Here is a 23,171-nt window from a genome sequence, read left to right on the forward strand (position 1 = left end):
ACTGATCCAGGGAGTGTGCAATCAGAGAAGGTGTGTAACTAAAGCCTCTGTGTTAGAGGGTAAGGGGAGCTGGAGAAGAGCAGGCACAAGGAGTGCTCTGGTTACTATCAGCCTGTGACTTGTCTTCATGTGCCAGAGAGTAAAGAACAGAGCAAAAGTTGCGAAAAAGAGCAGAGGAGTCAAAGCATAGCGAGATGGGAAAGGTGACAAAGGCAGGCATCCTTTTGTGATGGACACCTTATGATTGGAGAAAAAGGAGTACTTGGATGGTTGAGGATGTTCTTCCCTCTTGGTCACACTTAAAGAACCTGGTAGACCAAGCTCAAGTTCAGAAAATGAGCAGAAGACGACGAGCAAATGAAGCTTCGGAGTGAAGCAGTCAAAAAAGCTGGACGGGTTCAACAGGCGAGAGGGGGAGGCGGCACGCTGAAGATGAGGAGATAAGCGGTCGAGAGCAAAATGAGTCCACGCGGCACAAGAGACCGACGACAGGCTCTCCGCCGAGGGGCTTGACTCAAGCCTTCGCCGCGACTAACCTGATTAGGCAAGTGGAGGCTGGGAGGGAAGGTGGAAAACCAAAGCAGGAATTACAACAGGTCATTTGGTGAAAGAAGACTCTTAAATCTGGGAGCCGGAATTAGAGCTGAAGAAACAGCAGCGAGGAAGCCACAAAACCACAGTAAGTAAATTAGGAGGCTGCGGCTGGAAAACTATCGCGAAAGCCATGGGTGGGGGTCGGAATTTGGCGGTCTCTGGAGTGCTTTCGACGCTGTACCTTAATGAATTGATTTCCTGTCTTAGTCATGTTTGCATTTCATCACTCCCCATGACATCACCTCTATTCGTTTTTTTTCCCCCCAGCCCCTGTTGATTTAGCAGAGTGCTACAAAGAAAGGAATAAATCTAAATTAAATGCTAATTCTCCCACAACAGCATGAGTCATTGGTAATTTTGTCGGATGGAGGAAATCTACCTTGTCAGCGCTGCAATTAACTGTAACAACTTCCATTAATTTATAAAATGGAATTTTAGTTTTCTCTCCCACTACGGATTGAAAGAATTATTTGAAGTTAGACAAGTGCGGCAAACAAAGGGCAAAGAAAATTGGGAACAAGCGGCATGAACGCTGCTGGCCACAACTTTTATGCGTTCAGCTTTGTGGAAACAGTTTGGAGAAAGTTTATATAATCTATCTTGTGTTTTTGATTGTAGGTCGAGATGCCGTCCAATGGGAATCATGCTTTGACGCTTCGGTTTGGTCTGATCAACCACGAAGGCTGCTACCTCACAGCTGAGAGATTTGGCTTTAAGGTTGGGGAAAAAAAATCCAATTAATTGCTGAATTAATTAATTGAATACAAATAATAATCAAAAGTCCAATCATTCACTAGGCGACATGGCTAAAGGCAATCGAATTGGACCATCCTGAAAACATGACAGGTGCCGCCTAACACTTTGCTATCTTTGTCTGTCAGCTCAATGCTTCAGCTCCAAGCATGAAGAAGAAGCAGATCTGGATTCTGGAGCAGGAGTCTCAGGACACCAGGGTGGTGTACCTGCGTAGCCACCTCGGGCGCTACCTGGCCTCCGACAAGGACGGCAAGGTGAGCTGCGAGGCGGAGGGCCGCCACTCGGAATGCCGTTTCCTCATCGCGGCCCAGTCGGACGGTCGCTGGGCTCTTCAATCCGAGCAGCACCTCCGCTTCTTCGGCGGCTCCAGGGACTACCTGTCCTGCTTCGCTCAAGGTGTCACAGACGCCGAACTGTGGGTGCTGCACCTGGCTCTGCACCCGCAGGCCAACTTGTTGTCGGTGGCCCGCAAGCGCTACGCCCATCTCTTGGCGGAGGACGGCGAGATCTCGGTGGATATGAACATTCCCTGGGGGGTGGCCGCAATCCTGACCCTCGTCTACCAGAGCGGCAAGTACTGCCTGAAGACCTGCGACGGCCGCTTCCTCAGCAATGATGGGAAGCTGGTGAAGCAAAGCGGCAGGACCACTACGTACACGCTGGAGCTCAAATGTGGAAAGTTGGCTTTCAAAGACTGTGAGGGGAAGTATTTGTCTCCCATGGGCCCCAGCGGCACCTTGAGGTCCGGCCGCTGTTCCAAACCGGGCAAAGATGAACTATTTGACCTGGAGGAGAGCCAACCGCAAGTGGTTCTGACGGCAGCCAATGGGAAACACGTCTCCATGAGGCAAGGTAGGTAAAGCACCCCTTACATACAAAGCCTCTTAGTCGAGACGTATCACTTGGACATGAAAAGGTGAAGTTGCCAATCGTGAATGTGTGTGCGGTCACCGTGATACTAGAATGAATGAAACTCTGACACATGCGACGTCTAATTGTGTTGTTCCGAGGTGTGAAAGCACAGCATTGTTTTCCGAGTCCTTTAATCAATCATAGAAATGTACTTTATTTTTTTTAGAAGAAGAAAAAAAAAAAGTCTGGCTTTCCCTGTAGTGGCGTTGTTGGCTAATGCTGTTAACGCGCTTTGCTTTTTTTTTTTTTTTTTTTCCTGCTGGGCCTTTTGAAACAGCTGCTTGTAACCTATATTGCGCGTGGCAGAATTGTGTTGATATTGCATTATGTATTTACGCTTTGGTCTTGTCACAGGGCAGTTGAAGTGGGGTTATTTGATCAGCGCGAGGGCGGACATGGCAGCGCAGCGCACCGTTGATGGATTACAGCTGCTCCGCATCAGCTTCAAAGTCCATTCTCGTCCCAAACAAGGCCGCGTTTCTTTCATGCGTGTGCAAAACTCAAGATTGCGATTGCGGGGCTCATTTTACACCCAAGTAGAAGTGCGCTACAAGTGCTCGCTAAGTGTTTGGTTGCTGAGGGTTGAAAGGCACGCGCTGGTCTGATTGGGGATGGATTAGCATACTGTCAGCATGCTGAGCCACTGGCTGCAGATTCTTGTCTGCGGGCTCGTGTTACTCCACCCCGGCTTGCTGAAACCCAATCTGGCCCCCGTTCATTGTTAGCGAAGGGGGGGCTGCCGACAGAAACCAAATGACCGGGAGCGCGTTAAGATTGATTGGCTGAAGGGAAGGACTGGAAATGGCGAGAGAGTCCGCCGCAGCTCTCTCTGCACATTGGGTGTAAATTTCCATCCTTGCATCATGCCTACAGTAGGTTTTCCTCGCACAAACAAAAGCTTCATCTTTCGCAATCACACAGGCCCGCACACACTAACATAATGTCCCGCTGTGGCGAGTGGGTGGGGGGTGAAGTGTGTTGAATTATTAATGAAGTTAGTCCCCTGTTCCTGGAAGGTAAAGAGAGCGTCTGCTTTCAGAAACACAAGCCCCCGCCCTCCCTTTGGTCAAAAGCTTCTTGAGTCACCGAATCTAACCTAACCCACTGACCGCTGACTCCCTAACAATACGGCGGAATATGACGGAAAATGCTCATGAAGGGGTCAGCAGCAAAAAAAAAATAGAAAAAAGTATATTAGATCAGCAGTAGGCAATGCATTTACGCTACAGAGAGTACGGAAATATAAATATGTATTAATATTCTATTTTATTTACCTTCATCTATGAATGTCCATCCAACCATATCAAATGTGGCCCTTGAGCGCAAGTTCCCCCCCCCCCACACTGCATTGCAAATAAATATTTGCCCATAGCGGTATTCGTTTAACAATACAGTCAGGTGGAACACAATCCATAACGCAAATGGAAATACAGTTACGACTTCAACCGATGCTAGCATGAAACCTCCTGCACTGGATATAAATCCAGGCTTGAACCAAAATCTCCCAAACGCATGTCAAAAATGGGTTATGATGCGTCTTACTCATTTGCCACAAGGAATTGTTGAGTTAGTGGAGAGAAGCGGAGAAGCGTACGTCTGCTGCTCGACGAAATGATAAAAGGAGACGGAGGTGAAAGGGAAAGCGGACAAGGGAGTAGACATGTTTGGGGATTCTTAAGAACCGCAGTCAGTCACCGGACCTCACTTTGCGCGCCTTCTTGTTACTAATGGACTCAGCGAGTCCAGTAATCAAAGAGGCTTTTGATGTTATTAAGATGAGAGATGCTGAAGATAATGACAATAAAGTCTTTCATTATTTATTCATTTTGGCTTTTTACGCTTATCGTGTTGCCTGAGCAAAAGATTATTTTTCCATCCAAATGCTCACACGGACCCAAGGAAGAAAGTGGAACTGAAAGGAGCAACATGAAAAGCAAGCCCAAATGCAGAAGAGCAGGATAGTAGATTGGGGGAAAGAAGAAATAAAGAGAGGCAGGGGGGGGGGGGGGGGTTAGTGGCATCAGCTTGCCATTAATAATAAATGGCAGAGCTGATGGATTAGTTGGGCCTGCTCCACTTTCAGACTGCAGGTAGGACAAGACCGTTCTGGGGCGGCGTCCCAAAACGGAGGAGCATGCTAAGATTCTATCCGAGGGCCCGATTGTAAACAAGGAAAGTGAACTTACGTACCTGAAAGCCGATCGCGGCTGCGACGGCGAGGCCTTCTTCTTCTTGTGTATGCTTGAGCAAACCTTGCGATGGCCATCAGCACAGCTTTTGATATTTTTCAGATTGGTTCCTCAGATTTCAGCGTATCCAATCTCTTTCCTCCTCAGTCCTCCCGTCCATTGACGGCATACCGGCTGCGAGGTCCAGCTGAGCCCTGACGGAGGATCATTTCTGGGTTGAATTAGTGTGAAATGGACACATGGAATAGGTAGACAAAGCATGACATTGACTCAGGATGGAGGAGACTATATGAAAGTAACCCCCCCCCCCCCCCTTCTACCTGGCATGGCCGCCACTCTGCTTCAGACATACGTACCTCATATCAATGATGAGTCACGCCTGCACACGAACTCCCCCACTGATGCCTGATTCATCACGAGTTAATAAGATGGGCATTAACGTGTCCAGGTAGCTCAGAGAGCGGGCGTGACATCTCTGTCGCGTGTCGTCACACTCTCACTTGTCTCTCTTCCACATGTAATTGAAATCAAAATCCACCTAGGGGAGAGAAAATAAATAAAAATCAGAAAATAAATGCAATCTGCTGAAATAATAAGGGAGATGTGATAGTATGGCATATTAGATTCATCTCCATTTGCATCCATATTGTCTTTATAGATTGCGTGATGGTGCTGAGAAAATACAGCAGTGTTCTTTACCTTTACTGAGCCAAGGCACATGGTGGTTTTCTTCACTCAAAACTATTTTAGTTTAAAAATGTCCAAGGTCAACATTTTTCAAATAGCAACCAGTTTTTTGGTTTTTTTTTGCCTCTTAAATCAAATCTCGCCTCTGAATACAAGTAATACATTTATACATAATATAAGCTTTCAGGCTTTGGAAAAGCCCTTCTTTCCTTTCCTAAATTAGCTTATTAACATAAATGCACTTTCATTTTTGTTCTGCCTACATTTGATCATCGCTTTCTTGAGAGTTGAGTGGCGTTGCCAATTATCTGCACATCCTGCTAAGTGTGGACCTATAAATCCAGCGCTCTTCCTGTTTTTTTTTGCTTGATTCTTTTATTGAGGAGATTGAGGGGCTAGACGGGCAGCACTCGAAAGCTGATTATATCCGAAACCCAGCTGTGAAAGAGGGCAGATAGGCAGGCCCCAAAGGTGGGGCAAAGGTGGGGGTTGGGGTGAGGGAGGGGGGGGTCAGGGGTGAGGAGCTACAGAGATTATTAGAGAAGGATGACCAGAAAGAAGAGAGAGATAAGCGGATTGTTGTTAAGAGCTTAGTAATATTCATGGGGGATATTGCGCAATGCATCTAATTAAAACCTGCACAATCTGTCTGTCTCGTGGTCATGTGACTTGTCGCATTACTCTCTGCTCTGATCACTAAACGGGAACTTTGCTTTTTCTTTCCCAGGCGTAAGCCTCGCCGCCAACCAGGAAGACGAGACGGATACGGAGACGTTTCAGATGGAGATGGACAAGGAGAGCAACAAGTGTACTTTTCGAACCAGCCGTGGCAACTACTGGGCCCTGGTGGACCACGGAGGCATCCAGAGTACAGCCACGCAAGTGTGAGTGGTGTGCTCATTCTTTATTAAGTTCAATCAGTGGGCTTTTTAAATAAGAAAATTATATTTCTTATTTTATGCAGTTCAGCTAACACCATGTTTGCAATGGAGTGGATTGGTCACAAGATAGCATTAAAAGCAAACAATGGTAAATATATCTGCACCAAGAAGAATGGACAGTTGCTAGCTGTCAGTGATTCTATAGGTGAGATTTTAAATTCGCTACAAAATCTCATCTCAGATTTATGTCTTTGAGTAAATTCGCTGTTTTTTTTTTGTCAGGGGAGGACGAACAGCTGAGTTTGAAACTAACCAACCGGCCCACGTTGATCCTCCGAGGTGAGAATGGTTTCATCTGCCACCACAAGAACTCCAACACTTTGGATGCGAGCAGATCTGTTTACGACATCTTCAGTCTGCAATTCAGCAACGGGGCCTACCATATTAAAGGTCAGCACGCCAAATTGGGTTTAAATGAAATGGTTGGCCATCATTCTGTGCTGTAATGCATCGTTTTTACCCCGGCAGGTGCGACCGGTCGCTTCTGGTACGTCAACAGTAGCGGGCTGGTGTGCTCGGACGGTGAAGTGCCCGAAGATTTCGGCGTGGAACTCCCGGAGCGCGGCCGCCTCGCCATTCGCAGCAGGAGCGGCCACTATCTGCGCGGCGACCAGGGAGGCACGCTGAAAGCAGACGGACTCAGCTTGAACAGCTCGGCTTTGTGGGAGTATTAATAAAAAAGGGGGGAGAAAACGTACCTGTGACCTCGCTGTTGGTTCTGTTGTCATGGAGACGGCAGTGCCTAGAAATTGAAGTTTGAGGTACAAGATGGAGGATGGATGGAGGCCCTTATGATTTATTCCAATTAGCAGGTTTTCAAATGCCTCACATCATGATGGAACCTTTAGCATATTTTTTAGAGCAAGCAGTCTATTTCCCCGCTCGCTGTTTCTTCAAGGAAAGTGTAATGACACCTCCCGCTCGTGGGGGGTCATTTGAGAAAGACACAGGGACTGTCAAGGGAAAATGGAGGTCACCTTTTAGACAGAGTCCTCATTAGTGTGGTACAAGTGGCCCACGGAGTTTATTAGCACATGAGATCAGGTTTCGAGAAAGAGTAGATTCTACTGGACTGTAATTAACACTCATTCCCACTACATTAAATAATCACAGCTTTTTCTTTCTTCCCTTGGTGGGAATGTGGACAAAGTAGCGATGGATATTTGACTAGAAATTGTGGTGAAACTATAGCACGTTCCTACAGTTCACTTGTACCTGTTGGATTTTAATCAACTCAAACCAGTGTTATGATTACCGATGACAAAGTGCAATGATCATTTCCTATGCTTGGTTTTTCCTTTTGCAATGAAGACAATACTGCACTTTTCTTTCTTTTTCTAATTTATGATCAAAGCTTTTTGTGTGATGTCTCAATCTCTTCATTTATTTATTTACTACAAACATGTTTTTGCTGACTTTGCCTGGATAAACACATTTGACAGTAATATGCTGCCCCCTAACGGAATATTGATGTATGAGTCACCAGAGATCATCGTTTAAGTGTGGTCTCTTTTTTTATTATTATATATATATATATATATATATATATATATATTTTTTTTTTTTTAAATTGCGTCTCATTTGTTAAAAGTTATTTTTAGCAGGATTTCTTTATGGAAGTTCTTTCACAGTTATCAGAAGACACACTTTATTGCTGTCAAATGATTCATATGCCCAATTACAATATATGTAGACAGTATACTTGGGTAGTTGTTAAATAATAAGCAGAGAATTTTCATTTTCTCTGAGTGCTTCATACACACTGAGAAGACATGACGTCACCTTGCTCGTGGACATGCCTTCACCAAAATTGCAGGAGACTCGACTTTGCCGGAGCTGCTGCAACATTTTCTGACAATCAGATGGACAAAAACAGATCTTGTATTTATGAGTAAAATGTTTAGTGATGAACGTTACGGTAAAACATTTAGTAACTATGATTACAAATAATTTGGGAAGTGAGTTTTTGCAGTTTTTTTATTTTATGAACAATTTATTGAAATCTTACCTCAGCGCACTGTAGGGCTTCTCTCATACGTAAATTCTGCATTCTGATTGTGGAAGAAGGCCTTTCAGGCACCCTCTGCAACAAATTCTGTATCAAAGGCAAAAGAGATGTTGATTCTGAAAGGCAGCAAAATATACTCAGAATTTTTTTTTTTTTTTTGGGCCACTCATTAGATTTCTACTTCCTGCATTCGGTCCAAAATGCAAAGGTGCATTTGTAACCTGTATTCTCCGCAAGACTGCATGATGCATTCCACACACAGCTCCCAATGAGCAGCTCTCGACCTGAAGCTCCACGATGGCCAGGGACTCCTTCTCCACCGCACCGTCCTCTGCAACCTGGATGAGAAAGCCAAAGCCCATCAGGCATGCAACTGGCATTTTTCCAGGCTAAAAGAATAATTCGGGGTCAGAACACAAATCAGATAAAATGCCTTTTGCAATATTAAAGCAACAAAATGTGCATGTGACCTCTTTAGCCGTCAGCTTTATTGTGTGCCCGTTTGGTGCTCGAGCGTGGACGACAGAGCTGTCGATGGCCATCTTGTCTCCTTGCATCTTCACACCACCGTGGCCTTCACAGAGAAGCCAGTCCAGCAGCGTGACACACACGTTTGAAGGTATCCCTTTTGATCTCCCCTCTGGAGGTTTCAACACGTTCCTTAGTAACTGCGACGACACCTTAATCGTCATAGAATGCTGATGCTTCCCCGCATTCCATTCTTCGCCACGGCGTGATTTTAAAAGCGCCCAGATGGGGTCCGCCGTGGTGACGTCGTATGGTCGAGATGCAACGTTTCGCTTTGACGGACCGACCACCCTCAGAGCGTGCAAGCAATCCACCACCAGCGTGTTCAACGGTAAACTGACAAGACCGCCATCTGGAAGTGGCGTCGCTGCTTCCTCTTCAAGGAGGTCTGAGAGGGAGAAAGTGAGGGAGAAGGAGACGCTACAAGGTAACAATGAGTCTTCTGCAGTCGCCAATGGCAGGGAAATCTCCAGTTTCTCGCATGGTTGAACATTCTGAAGAGGGAATGAATAATGTGTAGAAGAGCTTTCCTCATTGGTGGAATTGCACAGGGAAGATGCGGTGATGTTTAATGTCCATCCTTGCTCCAGAATATGACAACTTCCATTTTCCAGGATGCATTTCAAATTCAAAGAGTCTTTTTGAAGCAAAGTGATCCAGCTGGTAGTGGCGTGACATTGGATTGGAAGCGTCCCACTGTCTGCTCCAGCTTTCAATAAGAAGCTGATGTTGAGCACCTGATTCAGCTTTTTCAGGGTTTGGTTTCTGGATTTGATTGATGCTTTCAGCACTGATGCTCTAAAAGGAAAAATAAGTTAACTGAATTTTTAATGACACATTTGATTTTTTTTTTTTTTTCCCCAGCATGTTAAAATTTGGCTCAATGCCACGGCAGCAATGTGGAAAATCCATACCTTCTAGAAACATTTCCAATAGCTGACAGGACATCTTTGATGCTACGGCCAACGTGCGACGAGGGAAGATGGGATGATCCGCCATCTTGCAATCCGACAGGCAAACTAATATTTCGGAGCTGCCCCCTGCAGGACAGTCCTAGCAGCTGAACTTGACCTGATACAGAAATATTTGACATAAATGCACTTTTGAGTCACAACATCAGAACTGAATTTATTTTTACCTTTGGTTCTTAGTGATTCCATGTCAAAATTCCATGACTCTGAGTTTTCTTACCTTCAGCGTTCTTTGCATGTCCGGTCAAGGCTACGACCTTACACACATTTAAACTGATGACATTCGGAAAGGCGGCAGCTCCTTTTTGCAATCCTGCTTCTTCAGTGAAAGCGAGTGACAGATCCAGACCCAGCAAGTCTGAACCAGTGCTGTAGTAAAGGCAGCAACTATCAAGGCAGGCACACACCACAGGTCCAGGAACACACACCTCGGTAAAAGCAGTTCTGACGCCTCCTCCTTCCCGTCCTGCTCGTTTGGATGTGACAAGCACAAATTTGCCTTGTTCACCCAGTGCCACCAAACAGCCTACCGGTTCTGGTCGGGTCCCGGTAGGTGAACCGACAAACACCACAGGCTGCTCGAGGCTGTGGAGGACTCTGAGCTGTGATCCTGGAACACGATGAGCGGCAAAACACAGACGGCCGTCCGGCAGACCGCAGAAAACAACCGGTGATTTGGCTAGGGAAGCGTCAATCCCGAATAGGAGTTTGAAGAGGACCGGCTCGAGGGAGACGTGACCACTCGGTAAGCTCGACGAGGATGGTGAATCTGCAGAGTGGACACAAATCAGCACTGGCCTCATTTCGCCGGACTCATCTGAGTCTGATATCAATGGCACTTTAAATGAACCAAGTGTTTCATAGCCACTGAATTTTGACACTTCAGCTATTTTGTAGCGCGTCAACAGCCAGGATGTTTTTGTCCGCTTGAGGTTCAGCAGCACAGAGTTGATCACGAGTAGGGCTAATACTCCATCTTCTCTGATAACAAGTTGCTTGGGGGATACATTAACACGAGGCACAGTAGAGGATGCTTCCAAGCTTTGAACCCTGAGGTGAACAGAAATCACTTGCATTAGGGCAGTATTTCCCAAATGTTATTCCCTTTTCCACGCAACCATAATTACATCCATGACGTTTCATGAATATTGTCTTGCACCCTTCCGCTTGTAAAGATGATTATCAATAAACAGCAGTTGTAGTAGTGTGCAGGCCAGTGATATATGGAAAAAAAAGTTCTCACCTGGAGGGGAAAGATGAGAAAGAGATTCCATAAACTCCACTGCAGCAGGCCACATAGAGGGTCTGCTTGTCTTCATTCAATACCAGGTCTCTCACAGGGCCAGGAAAGATGAAGACCACCTGGAGGAATTGAATTATTAGCGGGGGCTGGGTGATTGTATCGATTGAGCCGATTCAATTTCTATGGGTCATTTTTAACAGTGACCCGTTATCACTGCTTGCCCCCCAAAACTGTGGCATTATTGTGGGATAAAATGTCCTCTAGAATTTGAGAAATTATGAAAACACATCCTAAACTTGCCTTCAATTGTCTGTCTTGGTAGTTGTATACATAAACCTCGTCGCTTCCAGTGCAAAGGAATACATGGGAGCCCACTCTCAGGGTGCTTGACGCTGAAGAAAAGCCAAACTCTGTCAGCGTGTCAACTGCGCACCTGCCTTGCATCACCGCAACTCGAGAAAATTAAACGTGGGTGGAATTAGACACAATTCACGATTTGCAATTAATATATTTAGAAAATTTGACGTCGATTATGTCCGGGTTGTCGACACAGGATGATTTCGCGCGTCGAATTCTGACCAATAGCAGTTGAGAACATTCTTTCTCTGGTGTTTAATGTCAGTTGGTAAATAGCAGTTCGACTCATTACTGCCACCGACTGGATAGTCGTTAACATTACGCCAAAGAACGTCGTTTACATTAATTTTGATACGGCCTAATAATACTACAATTTTGCTTGTTGCAAAAGCTCAGAGCGTATATAAACATTTCCCTCTGGAATTTGACCTGATACCAAACAACGGAACTCAGTTCTATTTATGGATCACTTTAAGAACAACAGGAAATATGTCTGTTGTCAATAAAGGTAATAATTAAAATTAATCCAAAATAATGTCAAAATACTTTTTTCCCCTCAAACTACTACATATAATGTTGCATAAAATGCTTTGGTTCAACTCGAAGCAGATTGACCACTAGGTGGCAATAATCATAATGCGCGTCTGTTTTTACACCTTGAAGAAAAAGAAAGCATCATCCAATCAAAACGCGTACTTTTAAAGGACTGGGATTTGAAAACCTTAGTGGCGAAAAATATATTCACCCCCCCAAAAATCGCAAAGCTACGTAAAATGGAGCCGTTTCACAACGATATCTTTAAAATGTACATTTACGAGAATAGGCTGCAGACATTTGAGGGGTGGCCATTCGACAAAGACTGCGCTTGCACGCCGGAAAACGTGAGTATTTGTTGTTGAGCCCTGAGCTAACCACGTAGCTGTTGAATAGCAACAAGTTTAAAACAAAAATGTAATCAAATGTGTTAATCATGCGTTTCCACAGATGGCAAAGGCTGGTTTCATACATACGCCTTCGGATAACAGCCCAGATGTCGCCATGTGTTTCTTTTGCCTTAAAGAGTTGGAAGGCTGGGAGCCCGATGATGACCCAGAGTAAGATGTATACATTGCTATATTGCTCTCCACACCTCAGCAGCTTTTTGGTACTCTGCTCTTACACAGCAAAATACGTGAGCCATGCAAGTTTGCAATCCAAGTGTTTAAAAGCAGCAACATGTACAAAACAACACAATGTACAAACACTTTGTCTAAAAGTACCTTCAATGTTTAAGATTGCTTCCTTAACTGCTTAATTGTGTCTCCATTTGACAGGAAGGAGCACAAATCCCATTCACCTTCATGTCACTTCATTGCCCTGAAGAAGAACGTGGAAGATCTGACCGTGGAGGAGATTTTAAAGCTGCAATTGGAGAAGCACACTTTTGAAGTTGTATGTTACTCGAAATGAGATTTTATAAATGTATGAATGTAAACATGTGTGTATCTAATGCCATGTTTTCTTCCACTTGCAGAAAAAATCCTGTAACCAGGCCATCCAAAAGTTTAAGGAGACAGCCAGTGAGAAAAGAGCAGAAATAATCAAGTCAGTTCAGAGTGAAGATTAGCTAATGGAGTACACTGGTGTCTCATTTCTGTATCTATTTTGACTTTTGTGTCACTTTGTGTGTCTTCATTCATTCAACCTATTTTTATTGCTTCACCTCTGTTTATGCTGACACTCTTTTACTACAAAATCTGTTTTTCCCCCCCGATGTGTTTTTATTGCTTCACCCGTTTATGCTGACACTCTTACTACAAAATCTGTTCTTTTTTTTTATATAAACAGATTCTTTTGTTCAGCATGTCTGTGTAAATATATAAGCGTAAATGGAATGAACGCTTCAATTAGATTACCGATGTCTTGTAAATTTAACATCCCAGTTTCAAAAGGATTGCATAAGGACATATTGCGCCCCCTTGTGGAGTCACTTGGCAGAACAGATGCCATTTCAAAGCTCACCCACTTGAGGTGAACCATGACCCTAACCTGCCTCGGCATCAGAAGCATCAAGCACACAGTTGGGGACAGATAATTACTTCGGAAATAATTTAACAGAAGAAAGCATGCATGCGAGATATTTACCCTATTTTGTTGTCCTCCCAACATTTCCAAACACAATGCAGGGTTGCAACTGAGTATGTCATACTGCTAATTCTCAATAAGAAGTGACACACATTTGTTGCACACATTTCATTAAGTCTGTCGCTCACATTCTTTTTCCCCATACGCGCCAAACCCAATCAAAGGCTTTGTGTGTTTGTCTGTGCTTGAGAAAATAAGCAAATAAACGAGCAGATAAAGATAAATCCTGTTTCCATGTGCTCTCACTTCACTTGGCTCGCTCGCATGAAACAATTCGCCGGCCTTAAAATAGCCATGTTTGTGTCTGTCGCATTCACGGGCAACGTCAAAGAGAACTTTGAACGGCGACGTTACACGGGAACTTTAACACACACAAACACAACACACTCACAGACAACTGGATTCCTGCTGCTGGATCCTTTCATAAAGATACATTATTGCCATATCCTATGATGTTCCCATGGCAACCTTAAGATCCTGTGCAGACAAAAAGAGGAGGGGGAGTAGGTGTGAGGATGTGGTGAGGCTTGGCCTCATTACAGATACAGAAAACACAATAACCTGACTCAATTCAACCTTATGGACCTAATGAATACATATATATTATACAGAGTAAAAGAGTATGTGCAATGCACTGTAGCTTGAACTTAAAAAACAACAACACCTGAGTCACATCCATTATGACACAGAAAATATATTTATTTAAGTGTTTACTAAAAAAAAAAAAAAAAACTTTTCTGTAACACAGTGAACCCCCACATATTCCTGGTATCGGCTTTTGCAATCGCACCCTTTTGCGCTTTTAAAGAAATTGACATTTGAATACAAAGTGCGGGGGAACATGTAGACCGATAATATAACAATGCTCACAGGCATATATAGTATTCTTTATCCTTTATTAAGAGTGACTGTACATCGACTATGCTTGAATTATACTGCCCCCAGGTGGCCAGACGTGGCAGGACAATACCCATGAATTGAAGCAAAAATGTGAAGAATTGAATGCTTTACATTGTATTTAATGATTTAACTGTAATTAGTTAGTCGTGAAATAGCGGGAGTTCACTGTATTCAGCTATTTGTTTCCATGACAAAAAAGAAAAATGTGCACTCAAATCCTAAACTAAAGCACAAAACAAATGCACATTTATAAGGCAATTTGATCCCTACATGTTAATGGTTGCTATGCACTGGAATATATTACTTTTTACTCAAAAAGAATTACAAAACAAGAAAATAAATACAAAAATGCCACTGAATTTGTTACAGATTGGATTGTGCTGCTCATACAACAGCTTTTTACAATCATACCTGTCCCAGTTTTTGTAAACGGGGTGAGAGAGGTTATCTGGTTCCTTCATAAGATGGTTGATAATACGCCCTTATTTAAATCCATCTTTGGAAAATTCCCCTGCATGTGCGCTCCTTCAGGACGACGCTCACTCCCTCTGAGCAAACAGATGGACGGATGTATCAGAAGTGTTGTGCCAAGCCTCCCATGAGGACACGAAGAGGAAAAAAAAAGAAAAGAGTCTGCATCTTCGGCCACCAAATGGCCAAGAGTTCCCGTGTGTAAAGTACGTCAGCCGGGTAAGCAAACCTTCCCAGCAAACAGCAGGCCCACGATGGTGAAAAATATGGACAGAACGAAGAGGACATAGGAGGAACCCACCCCGGTGTTGTTGGGCAGCTTGTATGGCTGTCCTCCAACCTCATTGACGTAGAAGCCGATTGGGAAAATGAGGGCGGCCATACAGAAGAGGACAACTGAGGTAAGACAAGGAGGAGAGCGTGAGAATTGTCAGACGTGAGGGATTCGCACTTGCTGTGGGGAAATATTGGAGGAACGATGCGCACTGTTTAAGGCCAGAGACCCTTCCAGTAAGATTTTTTTTTTTCCTAAAGATCTCATAATTCTAACACCATCTTCCACAAGTAGCTCAAAAGGTCATATGAATGAAAAAGTTGCCAGATTTACAAAGACAAATAAAGCAACAATACAAAATAAATTGACGTTGTCTTTCACTGGCCATTATTGCAATTGAGGAGGGAGGAAGCGGCGAGACACCTACGTCCTGTGAAGGCGATCCAGCGTGCATATCGGACAACCTCACGACGCCAGTGGGACATGACCAGCAGACAACAAGTGACGGTCAGCGAGAGGATGCCCAGGATGATGAAGAAAAGGGTCGTGACCCACTCCGGGGGCATGTGAGGGGGAATGCACGTCCGATCTCGGCCGTGAATGGTCTGGCACTGTCGGACCAGACCGACAGTCAGAGAGCCTGGATGGGGAAAAACAAGTGTTACCATTGATAACTTACTAATCATTTGATAACATTGAGTTTACTTTTTCTCTTCTGTGTACATTGAGCACCTTTAGCCAAAATAAATGAGTCACATGGCTTGAATCCTCCAGGTGGAAGATCTCACCCTCCCAAGAGACCTCATTAAAAGTCACACATTCTCCTTCATAACACTTCCCGCCTTAATTATATGCGGATAATTAAGCCAACAAAAAGGATGGTGATTTCACAGTCATATTTACTGTGTAAGACATGATACACATTTTTCTAGGGATGTTCAAGACCATATTTTTCAGACCAATATGAGTAGTCACTGAGTACTCACGGATACTGCTAGTACTTTTGATTTTAAAAACTTGTAAACTGAGGCACTTGTAAGTTAAGCTACCAATGTACCTTTAATTCGTAGAGCGCTTTGGCACCATCTTGTGGCATTAGTGCGTTTTGGAAAAAGCATAAAACAGCAACTAGGTGAATAAATAGCCTCAATTATCCGCAACTAGGCGGCGCTGTACTTGGTCAACTTGGGTGGGTATGCACTCTAGAGACAATCATTTAAAACTCAGTTTTCCATAAGATGACTCCTTTAAACTGCCATGACGTGGGAAGTAGTAAAAGTTTTGCAAGATGATTTCTTACCGGCTGACTCTCCGGTGCTGATCCAGTCCGGATTCGCGATGCTGGCGATGGCGAAGACTTCTGCAGCGAGGAAGAGACATCCTGAGATGACAGTCAGTTTATCCATGTCCGTGGACACACACAGGTGGTGCTGGTGGTCCGGTCTTTGTGGCTCGATCCCACCTCAAGTGTCCACAGCTAGATGTGAATCACGCTCATGGCGTTGAATCTCACAGTGTGAAAGTGCTCCATCCAAAACAATCCTCCAGAGGATTTTGCCATGCAGCCCTCGGAGGAGGGATTCATCGCCTGTTTTCACGTACCGCCATCCCGGCAACTTTCCCACGAATATTCCTCAGCAAGACGCCTGGATTAGTCACACAAAGTGGATGCGTTAGCCGCTACAATTATTCTGCAATCACACCAAATCGATGCAGTCGACTTTCCTGCAGCCCGCCGTAACACTCTTGTTATAGAATTGTCAAAAACAAAATATTAGTTCACTTCTTTGTCGCTATTACTATTTTTTAAATTAAATTAAATACGTTCAAGCTAGACGACGCAGTGTTTTTTTACGAAAAGAGGACGCGTTCAAGCTGCAAAAAACAAACTCAAATCCAGCAAGCTTGCTTTCTTCGCGTCTGTCAACGGGAAATCTCGCGATATCATACGGGAGGAGGTGCCCCGCGGCTACTTCAGGTACCCCCAAATCTCGTTTGATATGAAACGAGTAAACAAAATAAAAGAGAAAATTTACACCCAAAAAAACAGTGAGCATTGACTGTCAATTCCTATAAATGGGGAAAAAACTGAACAAATATTACATAGAATTATATAAACTATATAAAATATATAAAACACTGAACGCAAGGTAAAAAGGACAGACTTTGAAAAGTACTAAAGTATTTTTTTTAAATTAACCATGTTAATAACTTGACACAATGAGAGGTTGAAAGAAGAAACAATAGCCTGAAAATTTGATTTCTGCTTGTAATCAAGTATTTCTTACTTGCCACGTTTGATGAGAAGTTGAACGTGGAGCGTGTATCCAAAGTCGTAGATGAAATACATACATACATCCGGATTAGTCAAAAAGTCTGTGGTTTTTAGTTTTCAATCACATTGCATTTGTGTATTTCAACTACCCTGTTGATGAAAAAACAAAGCAATACATACTCAGTTTCATCAGTTATTTGGCTTTTGTAATACATTTCTTTTTTATTATATAGAGACCTTATGAACAGCGACATGACAAACCACAACTCTGTCAGGCAGATAGAATTTATCCATTATTTTTTACATGAGCTATACATTAAACTGCATGTGAGCAAATGAGAAATGGTGTTGCGATGACCCCAAAACAAATCTTAACATATATATAAAGACCCAGAGGACACCTCTCAGACCAACAGTGCAGGAACGGCGCATTTCTGTTATAGTGGAGGAAACAAATTCCAAAGTGAAACGACAAGCCGAGGAGGTGGTGGAAGCAAGCAAGCGCTGGTTTTAAATTTCGTCGACAAAGGGTGTTTTGATAAGGTTCCCGCTGGAAGACATGGTCTTTTTGCCAGACACAAACTTTTTTGCAGCCTGGGAATAAATGCAAAAATGAGGATCATTAAAATGTGCGTCAGCCACAGAGGAAATTTACTGACGAAATAAGCAATTCAGCCACATATACACTCATTCGGTACACTTTTACCATTTAAGATAATTCTATATTTTGCATAAATTATTTTAAAATATTCTATAAATATACTAGATACAACAAATTACTACTACTGCATCTTGATGTGATGCGCGACTACCTCAACCAAAATAGAAAAGTGTGACTTAAGATAAAAATACAAATTGTCATACATCAGATTTATCGGAGCACAAATAAAGAAGCAAACAAGGCTCTTACGTTGGCCACATCCGTTAAAGAGACGTTGTCGATGTTTTTGGCAAATTCTTCCGGGGATTGGTAGGCGCCACTAGCCAGTGCCTGAGCGCCCATGGCCTCAAGCAAACCTTCTGAAGTCTCCAGAGTCATCAGCAAGTGAGACTTGAGGGAAATCCTCCACAAAAAAAACAAGGGTCGCTCAACAAGTTTCAAGCATACAAGGCGATTGAAAACTCTTGTTTTTCACCCTTCAAATATTTGTAAATTATCTATGAGTATTTTCACCTTGTACACTTGTTGGGTTGTTATAAAGGGAAACAATTGCGGAGTTAAATGCTTCCAATTGCAAAGTTTCTTACTTGGCCCGAGTGAGGTCAGCAGCTGTGACTCCGCCCTCGGCGACAGCTTTCACCTCAGCAAGAGCGGCCTTGACAACCTGCAGCGCACGCAAAAATATAACATTATTTCTCATATTTGGGAACGTGCTGCTGGAGATTGTACGGATCGCGGCAATGACTATACTTACATCGCCGGTAGATCCTGCTTGGGAAATGGTGTAGACTCCAAACAGCCCAGAGTCAGAGTAGCTGGCGTTGAAAGCACTCACCTGTCAAGATAAAAAAAATAACAATAAATGCAAATTGGATATAAAATGCAGTTTCACGCCAAGGCCGTTGTGTGCCTATCAGGCAACTGCTCACATCAAAGGGGTCAGCAGTTGCCTTGGCAACCCCCTGCACTAGTTTGCTAGTTGCATCAGAGCCCCTCTTGATCCGCGGACCAGCTCCCAGCAGGTGCTGCAGAACGCTGAAGGCCACAGCCTCACCGGTGCCTGAAGCTGCTGCCTCGCTCACAACGGCAGAGTGGACCAGGCTGCTGGTGCTCGGCAGCCGGACCTCACCTGGAGAGCATACAGAAATACGAGAAAAATAAAACAAGACAAGTTGGAGGACTTATTCTGACATCACGAATTGTATAATATGACTTGCGTTCCACATAAGTATGATTAGTATGGTAAAATTGGAGCCTGTCAAGATTGTTCAATGTGTCCCGTACCTCCACGATAGCGGGCTTGGCCAGCTGATGTTCCGCCGCCACCGCGGATGTTAAGGAACTGCTCTCCTACTTGCTTCAGAACGGTATGATCCACACCTGTAGACACCATTGAAGCTCTTTTTGTTTTTATTCATTTCTAATTCCAAGTGTACTAGAAGGTTACATGAACTACGATACGTCCTTACCAAGTCCAACAAGTGCCATTCTTGCACTTGTAAAATGATTCTGGACAAACTGGTGAAGCTGAAAACAAAAGAGAGCAACAATCAAGTTGAGAGCTGAGCTTGACACTATCAGGAAGTAGAATAGAGGGACATTACTCACATGCTCAGACTGGATATTTCCCACCATGTAGTCAGGACAGTAAAGGGAGTTGGACAGAGCGTTCTTGTAGGCGGCTTCATGGAGACTTTCAACCACAGCTGGGACAAAACAATGGACAGCAAGCTCAATATTATAATTTGCATGTGTGTAATGTGAGAGAGCTGAGCCACTCACCTATGTGATCACTCTGTCCTGCTTGATCCTTGTCAACCTTTACCCTGGGTGTGAGATTGGACACCTCCCACGGGCGAAACTCTGGCGCCGTTGTCACATTGATCAGATACTCCATCACTGTGTCGCTATTGAACAAGGACACTCAAATAAAATACTTGCACATAACCTAATGCTCTTGAATTTGTCAGGAAATTTGAAAAATGATGGAAATCTGAATTTTGAGGAGAAAAAATTATCTGGCATGATTGGTGCTTACTCACATGTCATCTCGCAAGCAGTCAACAGTGTAGATCATGTTCTCTCTGGATGAAGAAGCACTAGAGAGGCACAAATGTGAAAAAGAATAAAAGGAATGAATAGCAAAAATGTTAAATTGTTGTTTTTTTTTCTCCTTCTCATGGCCACTGACCTCAGTTTACCTCCAACAGCTTCGATAACACGGCATATCTTGAAAGCTGAAGCTCCTTTGGTAGTCTGGAAAAAAGGCACTACAATTAAACTCCACTTACTGCCATGTTTTGGCATCTGCAGTATACAGGATGCGTCAATTATTATTAGGTTTTAGATTTTGATGGCAGAGCTGTACACAGTGTGAGACTAAAATGGGGGGGAAAAAATTGACAGTCGATTGTAGCAACGCATCATACCAGGTTGGCAGCCAGTCTGAGGACGTGGGTAACGCCCTGGTTGTCAAGGGTCTCATAACGACATCCAGCCTTAACAAACACACCAATCTTGGAAGCTGGTGAGTAGTTTTCCAGGGAGGCGATCACCAGTCCACTGGGCAGTCGGCTCACCTGGAAGAGGACAACGATCAATTTTAGATCATTTTCATCAGGGAAGATGAAAGTTGAGCTGGGTAATACAGCCTTAAAATAAAATTGAACATATTTTACAAACATAACACAGAACTATGCTGTCTGGACCCAGCCTTCCTCCTCACTGCGCAACATACATGAACATCCTGGATGGAGTGAGCAGCCCCTGGAGTCAGCTTGAGGCCACCCAGGGGCTCAACAAGAGAGCGGTCTGCTCTGACAGCTGCATAGAAGCGTCTCTGTGGAGAAGAAAACCAACATCAACAACCACTGACCTGCACATCTTGCGGCTGAAATTTAACATGTTCAGCAGCCCTGGTGGTCTCCACCTTACGGGCAGCCTGCGCCGCGTAAAGCCTGGTCTGAGAAAATAGTAAATGGAAGGTGGGATGATAGGTAGAACATTTCACATACTCTGAAATGACTAAACATGAGTTTGTTTCTCAACTCAGTGAACCTATATTGATAAGAAGCACAGAAAGGTTATCTTAAATGCTCTAAAGTTGTGTGGGATCGTTTCTCGTTTACTTTTCCCAACCTGTCTATTGTGAATATTAATTTATTTACTATTATTATTATTATACATTATAATAAAGCATAAATGGTAAACAAGGAAGCGGCAGTCCTCCTGAGGTTCTCAGGTGACAGCCCCTTTCCCACAGCGAGTCGGGACGTGAACTCGGAAGAATTCACCACACAAACAGCGTGAAAAAGACAGCGACAAAGTGAGAAACCGTACCCATTAAATTAGAGAGGTTTGGTTTACAAATAGTCCTTACCGATAAATGCGTGAGTCCCCGGAACCCTTTCATTTCCCCTCGCTCTGTCCTTCAGACCAGGACGACGGGGTAATATGGCGGCGTCAAAGTGCCCTACTGGGTTCAACATCTTCTTCGTCGTGTTGGTGTGATTTGTTACTGCCATCTACTGGTATGGAGAGTGGCTCGGTCACGCACTCCTATTTTTAAAACAAGAACACGTACAATAATAAATTCCATGTGATCAAAATGTAAAAAATATATATAAAAAAACCAGAGGATACAACGTCAAGCAACTATTAATATAATAATCCAAGTGAACAGAAAAAAAAATTAGTTGTATAATTTTTCAATTGTAGCAGTTCCATTCCAAATCGGTAGGTGGCGTAAACGCACCGTCGTGAGACCAGAAAGAGGCACCTGAAAAAGAAGTTCCATTTCCGATTCCGCAAGCAACTGCCTACGCACATTAGGCTACACGTGAAGCAAACGTTTCAGCTAGCGACAAGCCGTAACATTTGTGCGTTCCGTAGCAGTGAAAGAGCAAATCTCTCAATTTCGCATTTTGTTGATCCACTATCCCTACCAAAAGGGAAATACTCCTCCGTGAAGCATTTTGCCGAGAGGGAAGAAATACCAAGAAGCGCAATGGTGAGGGTTTTGTTGAATGGACCAAACTTGCTATTACCATGTGCATGCTAACCGCTAGCGTCAAAGTTTAAACCATTGAGGGAAGTTCAACTTTAAGGTAACTGCGGAACAAAATGTACATTTGGATTTAAAAAAGTGTATTTTGTGTGCAGAGTGAAGCTCCAGTGAACCCCAAGGCCTACCCACTGGCCGACGCCGTACTCACCAAAACCATCCTGGATTTGGTGCAACAAGCCGCCAACTACAAGCAGATAAGGAAGGGGGCCAATGAAGGTGCGGCTGCTAATTTTTATCTGGAAAAAATTGGGAAATATTAAAAATATATATATTTTTGTCTGGCTATGTTGTTAATCTGGTCCTGCTGTATCCTTAAAATGTTGCAGCTCAGTTCAAATGCGCCTTGTCTCAATAAAATTTGGGAAACACTCTTATAAAGGGTTACTGACGTTTCATTTATTATTATGCTTTTTCTCTCCCAGCCACAAAGACCCTGAACAGAGGAATTGCGGAATTCATCGTCATGGCTGCTGATGCTGAACCACTGGAGATCATCCTCCACCTTCCCTTGCTCTGCGAGGACAAAAACGTCCCGTATGTGTTTGTACGTTCCAAACAAGCCCTGGGCCGAGCCTGTGGGGCGTCGCGAGCCGTCATCGCTACCTCGGTCACCATAAAGGAGGGCTCTCAGCTGAAACCCCAAATCCAGAGTGTCCAAATGGCTATTGAGAGACTGCTTGTGTAATTTTTTTTTTTTTAATTGTTCATACAGAACAGGGAGTTTTCAATTTAGATATGTTATTAAATGAGAAAATAATTCAGTTATGTTTATATGGTTAGTATATTTGTTTGTCATGGCATTCCCTGATTCAGAATAAAACTTTTATAAACATTTTTCTATTTGTATTCTTGCTTTGTTATGCTGTACAGTGCACACAATTCACTATCAAATGCCTTAGATCTGTTAAATTCAAAATAAGTAGTACAATCAAAAAATATATTGCTTGCATTTTCACTTGGTAGTGTATGGCAGATGTCACAAAATGGATAGACTGAATTTTAAATAAAAGGTTAGGTTCAGCAACAGGTGAGATCTTTAGCAGAAATGTAATCGCTTTAAATTACACCGCATGGTAAAATCCATATTGTACAATGGCTCTATAGGTCAAGCTAAAAATAAAATATACATTTGACGACCGCGCGGCTACGGTTCACTAAGCCCGGTCGTCCACGGAAGAACCACTAGGCTACGCTCATGTGTTTGAGGTAAACGT

The 23,171-nt window shown here is 43.6% G+C and overlaps 6 protein-coding genes and 1 long non-coding RNA gene across 11 annotated transcripts; 4 read left to right on the plus strand and 3 right to left on the minus strand.

Annotated features, from left to right (window-relative positions):
* Window positions 1–7,608, plus strand: fscn2b (fascin actin-bundling protein 2b, retinal). Its single transcript, XM_037277864.1, has 7 exons — window positions 1–679; window positions 1,213–1,311; window positions 1,476–2,202; window positions 5,866–6,022; window positions 6,103–6,224; window positions 6,302–6,469; window positions 6,548–7,608. The coding sequence occupies exons 2-7, from the start codon at window positions 1,219–1,221 to the stop codon at window positions 6,751–6,753; spliced, it is 1,473 nt and encodes a 490-aa protein (XP_037133759.1). The 5' UTR covers window positions 1–679; window positions 1,213–1,218; the 3' UTR covers window positions 6,754–7,608.
* faap100 (FA core complex associated protein 100) lies at window positions 6,287–11,381 on the minus strand. 3 transcript variants are annotated; one of them, XM_037277814.1, is made up of 11 exons: window positions 11,130–11,381; window positions 10,830–10,948; window positions 9,807–10,636; window positions 9,530–9,686; window positions 8,554–9,413; window positions 8,309–8,424; window positions 8,088–8,174; window positions 7,862–7,930; window positions 6,778–6,821; window positions 6,540–6,702; window positions 6,287–6,455 (listed from the first exon to the last, which is right to left on the minus strand). In XM_037277814.1, the coding sequence occupies exons 1-9, from the start codon at window positions 11,271–11,273 to the stop codon at window positions 6,804–6,806; spliced, it is 2,400 nt and encodes a 799-aa protein (XP_037133709.1). In that variant the 5' UTR covers window positions 11,274–11,381; the 3' UTR covers window positions 6,287–6,455; window positions 6,540–6,702; window positions 6,778–6,803. The 3 variants fall into 3 exon arrangements, with proteins under 3 accessions (XP_037133709.1, XP_037133708.1, XP_037133707.1); XM_037277813.1 differs by lacking the exons at window positions 6,287–6,455; window positions 6,540–6,702; window positions 6,778–6,821 and having other exon boundaries at window positions 7,671–7,930; window positions 8,309–8,425; window positions 8,558–9,413; XM_037277812.1 differs by lacking the exons at window positions 6,287–6,455; window positions 6,540–6,702; window positions 6,778–6,821 and having other exon boundaries at window positions 7,671–7,930.
* A 482-nt stretch (window positions 11,382–11,863) lies between these two features.
* Window positions 11,864–13,534, plus strand: birc5a (baculoviral IAP repeat containing 5a). Its single transcript, XM_037278001.1, has 4 exons — window positions 11,864–12,067; window positions 12,171–12,280; window positions 12,500–12,617; window positions 12,700–13,534. Exons 1-4 carry the CDS (start codon window positions 11,960–11,962, stop codon window positions 12,790–12,792), a joined length of 429 nt encoding a protein of 142 aa, XP_037133896.1. The 5' UTR covers window positions 11,864–11,959; the 3' UTR covers window positions 12,793–13,534.
* On the minus strand, window positions 12,372–16,886 carry LOC119138175 (uncharacterized protein C16orf52 homolog B-like). 2 transcript variants are annotated; one of them, XM_037277997.1, is made up of 4 exons: window positions 16,256–16,886; window positions 15,383–15,595; window positions 14,983–15,077; window positions 12,372–13,787 (listed from the first exon to the last, which is right to left on the minus strand). In XM_037277997.1, the coding sequence occupies exons 1-4, from the start codon at window positions 16,359–16,361 to the stop codon at window positions 13,758–13,760; spliced, it is 444 nt and encodes a 147-aa protein (XP_037133892.1). In that variant the 5' UTR covers window positions 16,362–16,886; the 3' UTR covers window positions 12,372–13,757. The 2 variants fall into 2 exon arrangements, with proteins under 2 accessions (XP_037133892.1, XP_037133891.1); XM_037277996.1 differs by lacking the exon at window positions 12,372–13,787 and having other exon boundaries at window positions 14,435–15,077; window positions 16,256–16,884.
* Window positions 14,968–15,728, plus strand: LOC119138203. The gene is made up of 2 exons (XR_005101098.1): window positions 14,968–15,082; window positions 15,357–15,728. It is a non-coding gene; the product is annotated as an uncharacterized LOC119138203 (long non-coding RNA).
* Window positions 16,887–17,210: 324 nt separating the features above from the next.
* Window positions 17,211–21,409, minus strand: LOC119138106 (cytochrome b-c1 complex subunit 2, mitochondrial). 2 transcript variants are annotated; one of them, XM_037277871.1, is made up of 14 exons: window positions 21,271–21,400; window positions 20,629–20,730; window positions 20,321–20,470; window positions 20,083–20,147; window positions 19,934–19,990; window positions 19,674–19,798; window positions 19,500–19,597; window positions 19,361–19,418; window positions 19,176–19,271; window positions 18,821–19,020; window positions 18,646–18,726; window positions 18,479–18,555; window positions 18,141–18,294; window positions 17,211–17,824 (listed from the first exon to the last, which is right to left on the minus strand). In XM_037277871.1, exons 1-14 carry the CDS (start codon window positions 21,301–21,303, stop codon window positions 17,741–17,743), a joined length of 1,380 nt encoding a protein of 459 aa, XP_037133766.1. In that variant the 5' UTR covers window positions 21,304–21,400; the 3' UTR covers window positions 17,211–17,740. The 2 variants fall into 2 exon arrangements, with proteins under 2 accessions (XP_037133766.1, XP_037133767.1); XM_037277872.1 differs by lacking the exon at window positions 20,629–20,730 and adding an exon at window positions 20,767–20,853 and having other exon boundaries at window positions 17,455–17,824; window positions 21,271–21,409.
* A 258-nt stretch (window positions 21,410–21,667) lies between these two features.
* On the plus strand, window positions 21,668–22,792 carry LOC119138180 (NHP2-like protein 1). Its single transcript, XM_037278003.1, has 3 exons — window positions 21,668–21,900; window positions 22,053–22,173; window positions 22,380–22,792. Exons 1-3 carry the CDS (start codon window positions 21,898–21,900, stop codon window positions 22,640–22,642), a joined length of 387 nt encoding a protein of 128 aa, XP_037133898.1. The 5' UTR covers window positions 21,668–21,897; the 3' UTR covers window positions 22,643–22,792.
* Window positions 22,793–23,171: the final 379 nt, after the last annotated feature.

The sequence above is a fragment of the Syngnathus acus genome, chromosome 19, assembly GCF_901709675.1.
Source record: "Syngnathus acus chromosome 19, fSynAcu1.2, whole genome shotgun sequence".
Classification (NCBI taxonomy): Eukaryota; Metazoa; Chordata; class Actinopteri; order Syngnathiformes; family Syngnathidae; genus Syngnathus; species Syngnathus acus.

Bases quoted from the DNA above. Each gene is read 5' to 3' on its own strand.
- faap100 (XM_037277812.1), bottom strand. From the start codon at position 11,273: ATGCAAGGCAGGTGCGCAGTTGACACGCTGACAGAGTTTGGCTTTTCT. The intron at 10,949-11,129 runs GCAAGTTTAGGA...CAATTCCTCCAG, and splicing joins ACCAAGACAGACAATTGAAG to GTGGTCTTCATCTTTCCTGG. The intron at 8,425-8,553 runs CATGCACATTTT...TTCTCATCCAGG, and splicing joins GCTGACGGCTAAAGAGGTCA to TTGCAGAGGACGGTGCGGTG.
- fscn2b (XM_037277864.1), top strand. From the start codon at position 1,219: ATGCCGTCCAATGGGAATCATGCTTTGACGCTTCGGTTTGGTCTGATC. The intron at 2,203-5,865 runs GTAGGTAAAGCA...TTTCTTTCCCAG, and splicing joins ACACGTCTCCATGAGGCAAG to GCGTAAGCCTCGCCGCCAAC. The intron at 6,023-6,102 runs GTGAGTGGTGTG...TATTTTATGCAG, and splicing joins CAGAGTACAGCCACGCAAGT to TTCAGCTAACACCATGTTTG.
- LOC119138106 (XM_037277871.1), bottom strand. From the start codon at position 21,303: ATGAAAGGGTTCCGGGGACTCACGCATTTATCG. The intron at 18,556-18,645 runs GTAAGTATAGTC...CGTGCGCTGCAG, and splicing joins AAGCAGGATCTACCGGCGAT to GTTGTCAAGGCCGCTCTTGC. The intron at 17,825-18,140 runs GTAAGAGCCTTG...ATTTATTCCCAG, and splicing joins CTTTAACGGATGTGGCCAAC to GCTGCAAAAAAGTTTGTGTC.
- birc5a (XM_037278001.1), top strand. From the start codon at position 11,960: ATGGAGCCGTTTCACAACGATATCTTTAAAATGTACATTTACGAGAAT. The intron at 12,068-12,170 runs GTGAGTATTTGT...GCGTTTCCACAG, and splicing joins GCGCTTGCACGCCGGAAAAC to ATGGCAAAGGCTGGTTTCAT. The intron at 12,618-12,699 runs GTATGTTACTCG...TTCCACTTGCAG, and splicing joins AGAAGCACACTTTTGAAGTT to AAAAAATCCTGTAACCAGGC.
- LOC119138175 (XM_037277996.1), bottom strand. From the start codon at position 16,361: ATGGATAAACTGACTGTCATCTCAGGATGTCTCTTCCTCGCTGCAGAA. The intron at 15,596-16,255 runs GTAAGAAATCAT...TTCCCCATCCAG, and splicing joins CAGCACCGGAGAGTCAGCCG to GCTCTCTGACTGTCGGTCTG. The intron at 15,078-15,382 runs GTAGGTGTCTCG...GTCTTACCTCAG, and splicing joins CTGGATCGCCTTCACAGGAC to TTGTCCTCTTCTGTATGGCC.
- LOC119138180 (XM_037278003.1), top strand. The intron at 22,174-22,379 runs GTGCGGCTGCTA...TTTCTCTCCCAG, and splicing joins AAGGAAGGGGGCCAATGAAG to CCACAAAGACCCTGAACAGA.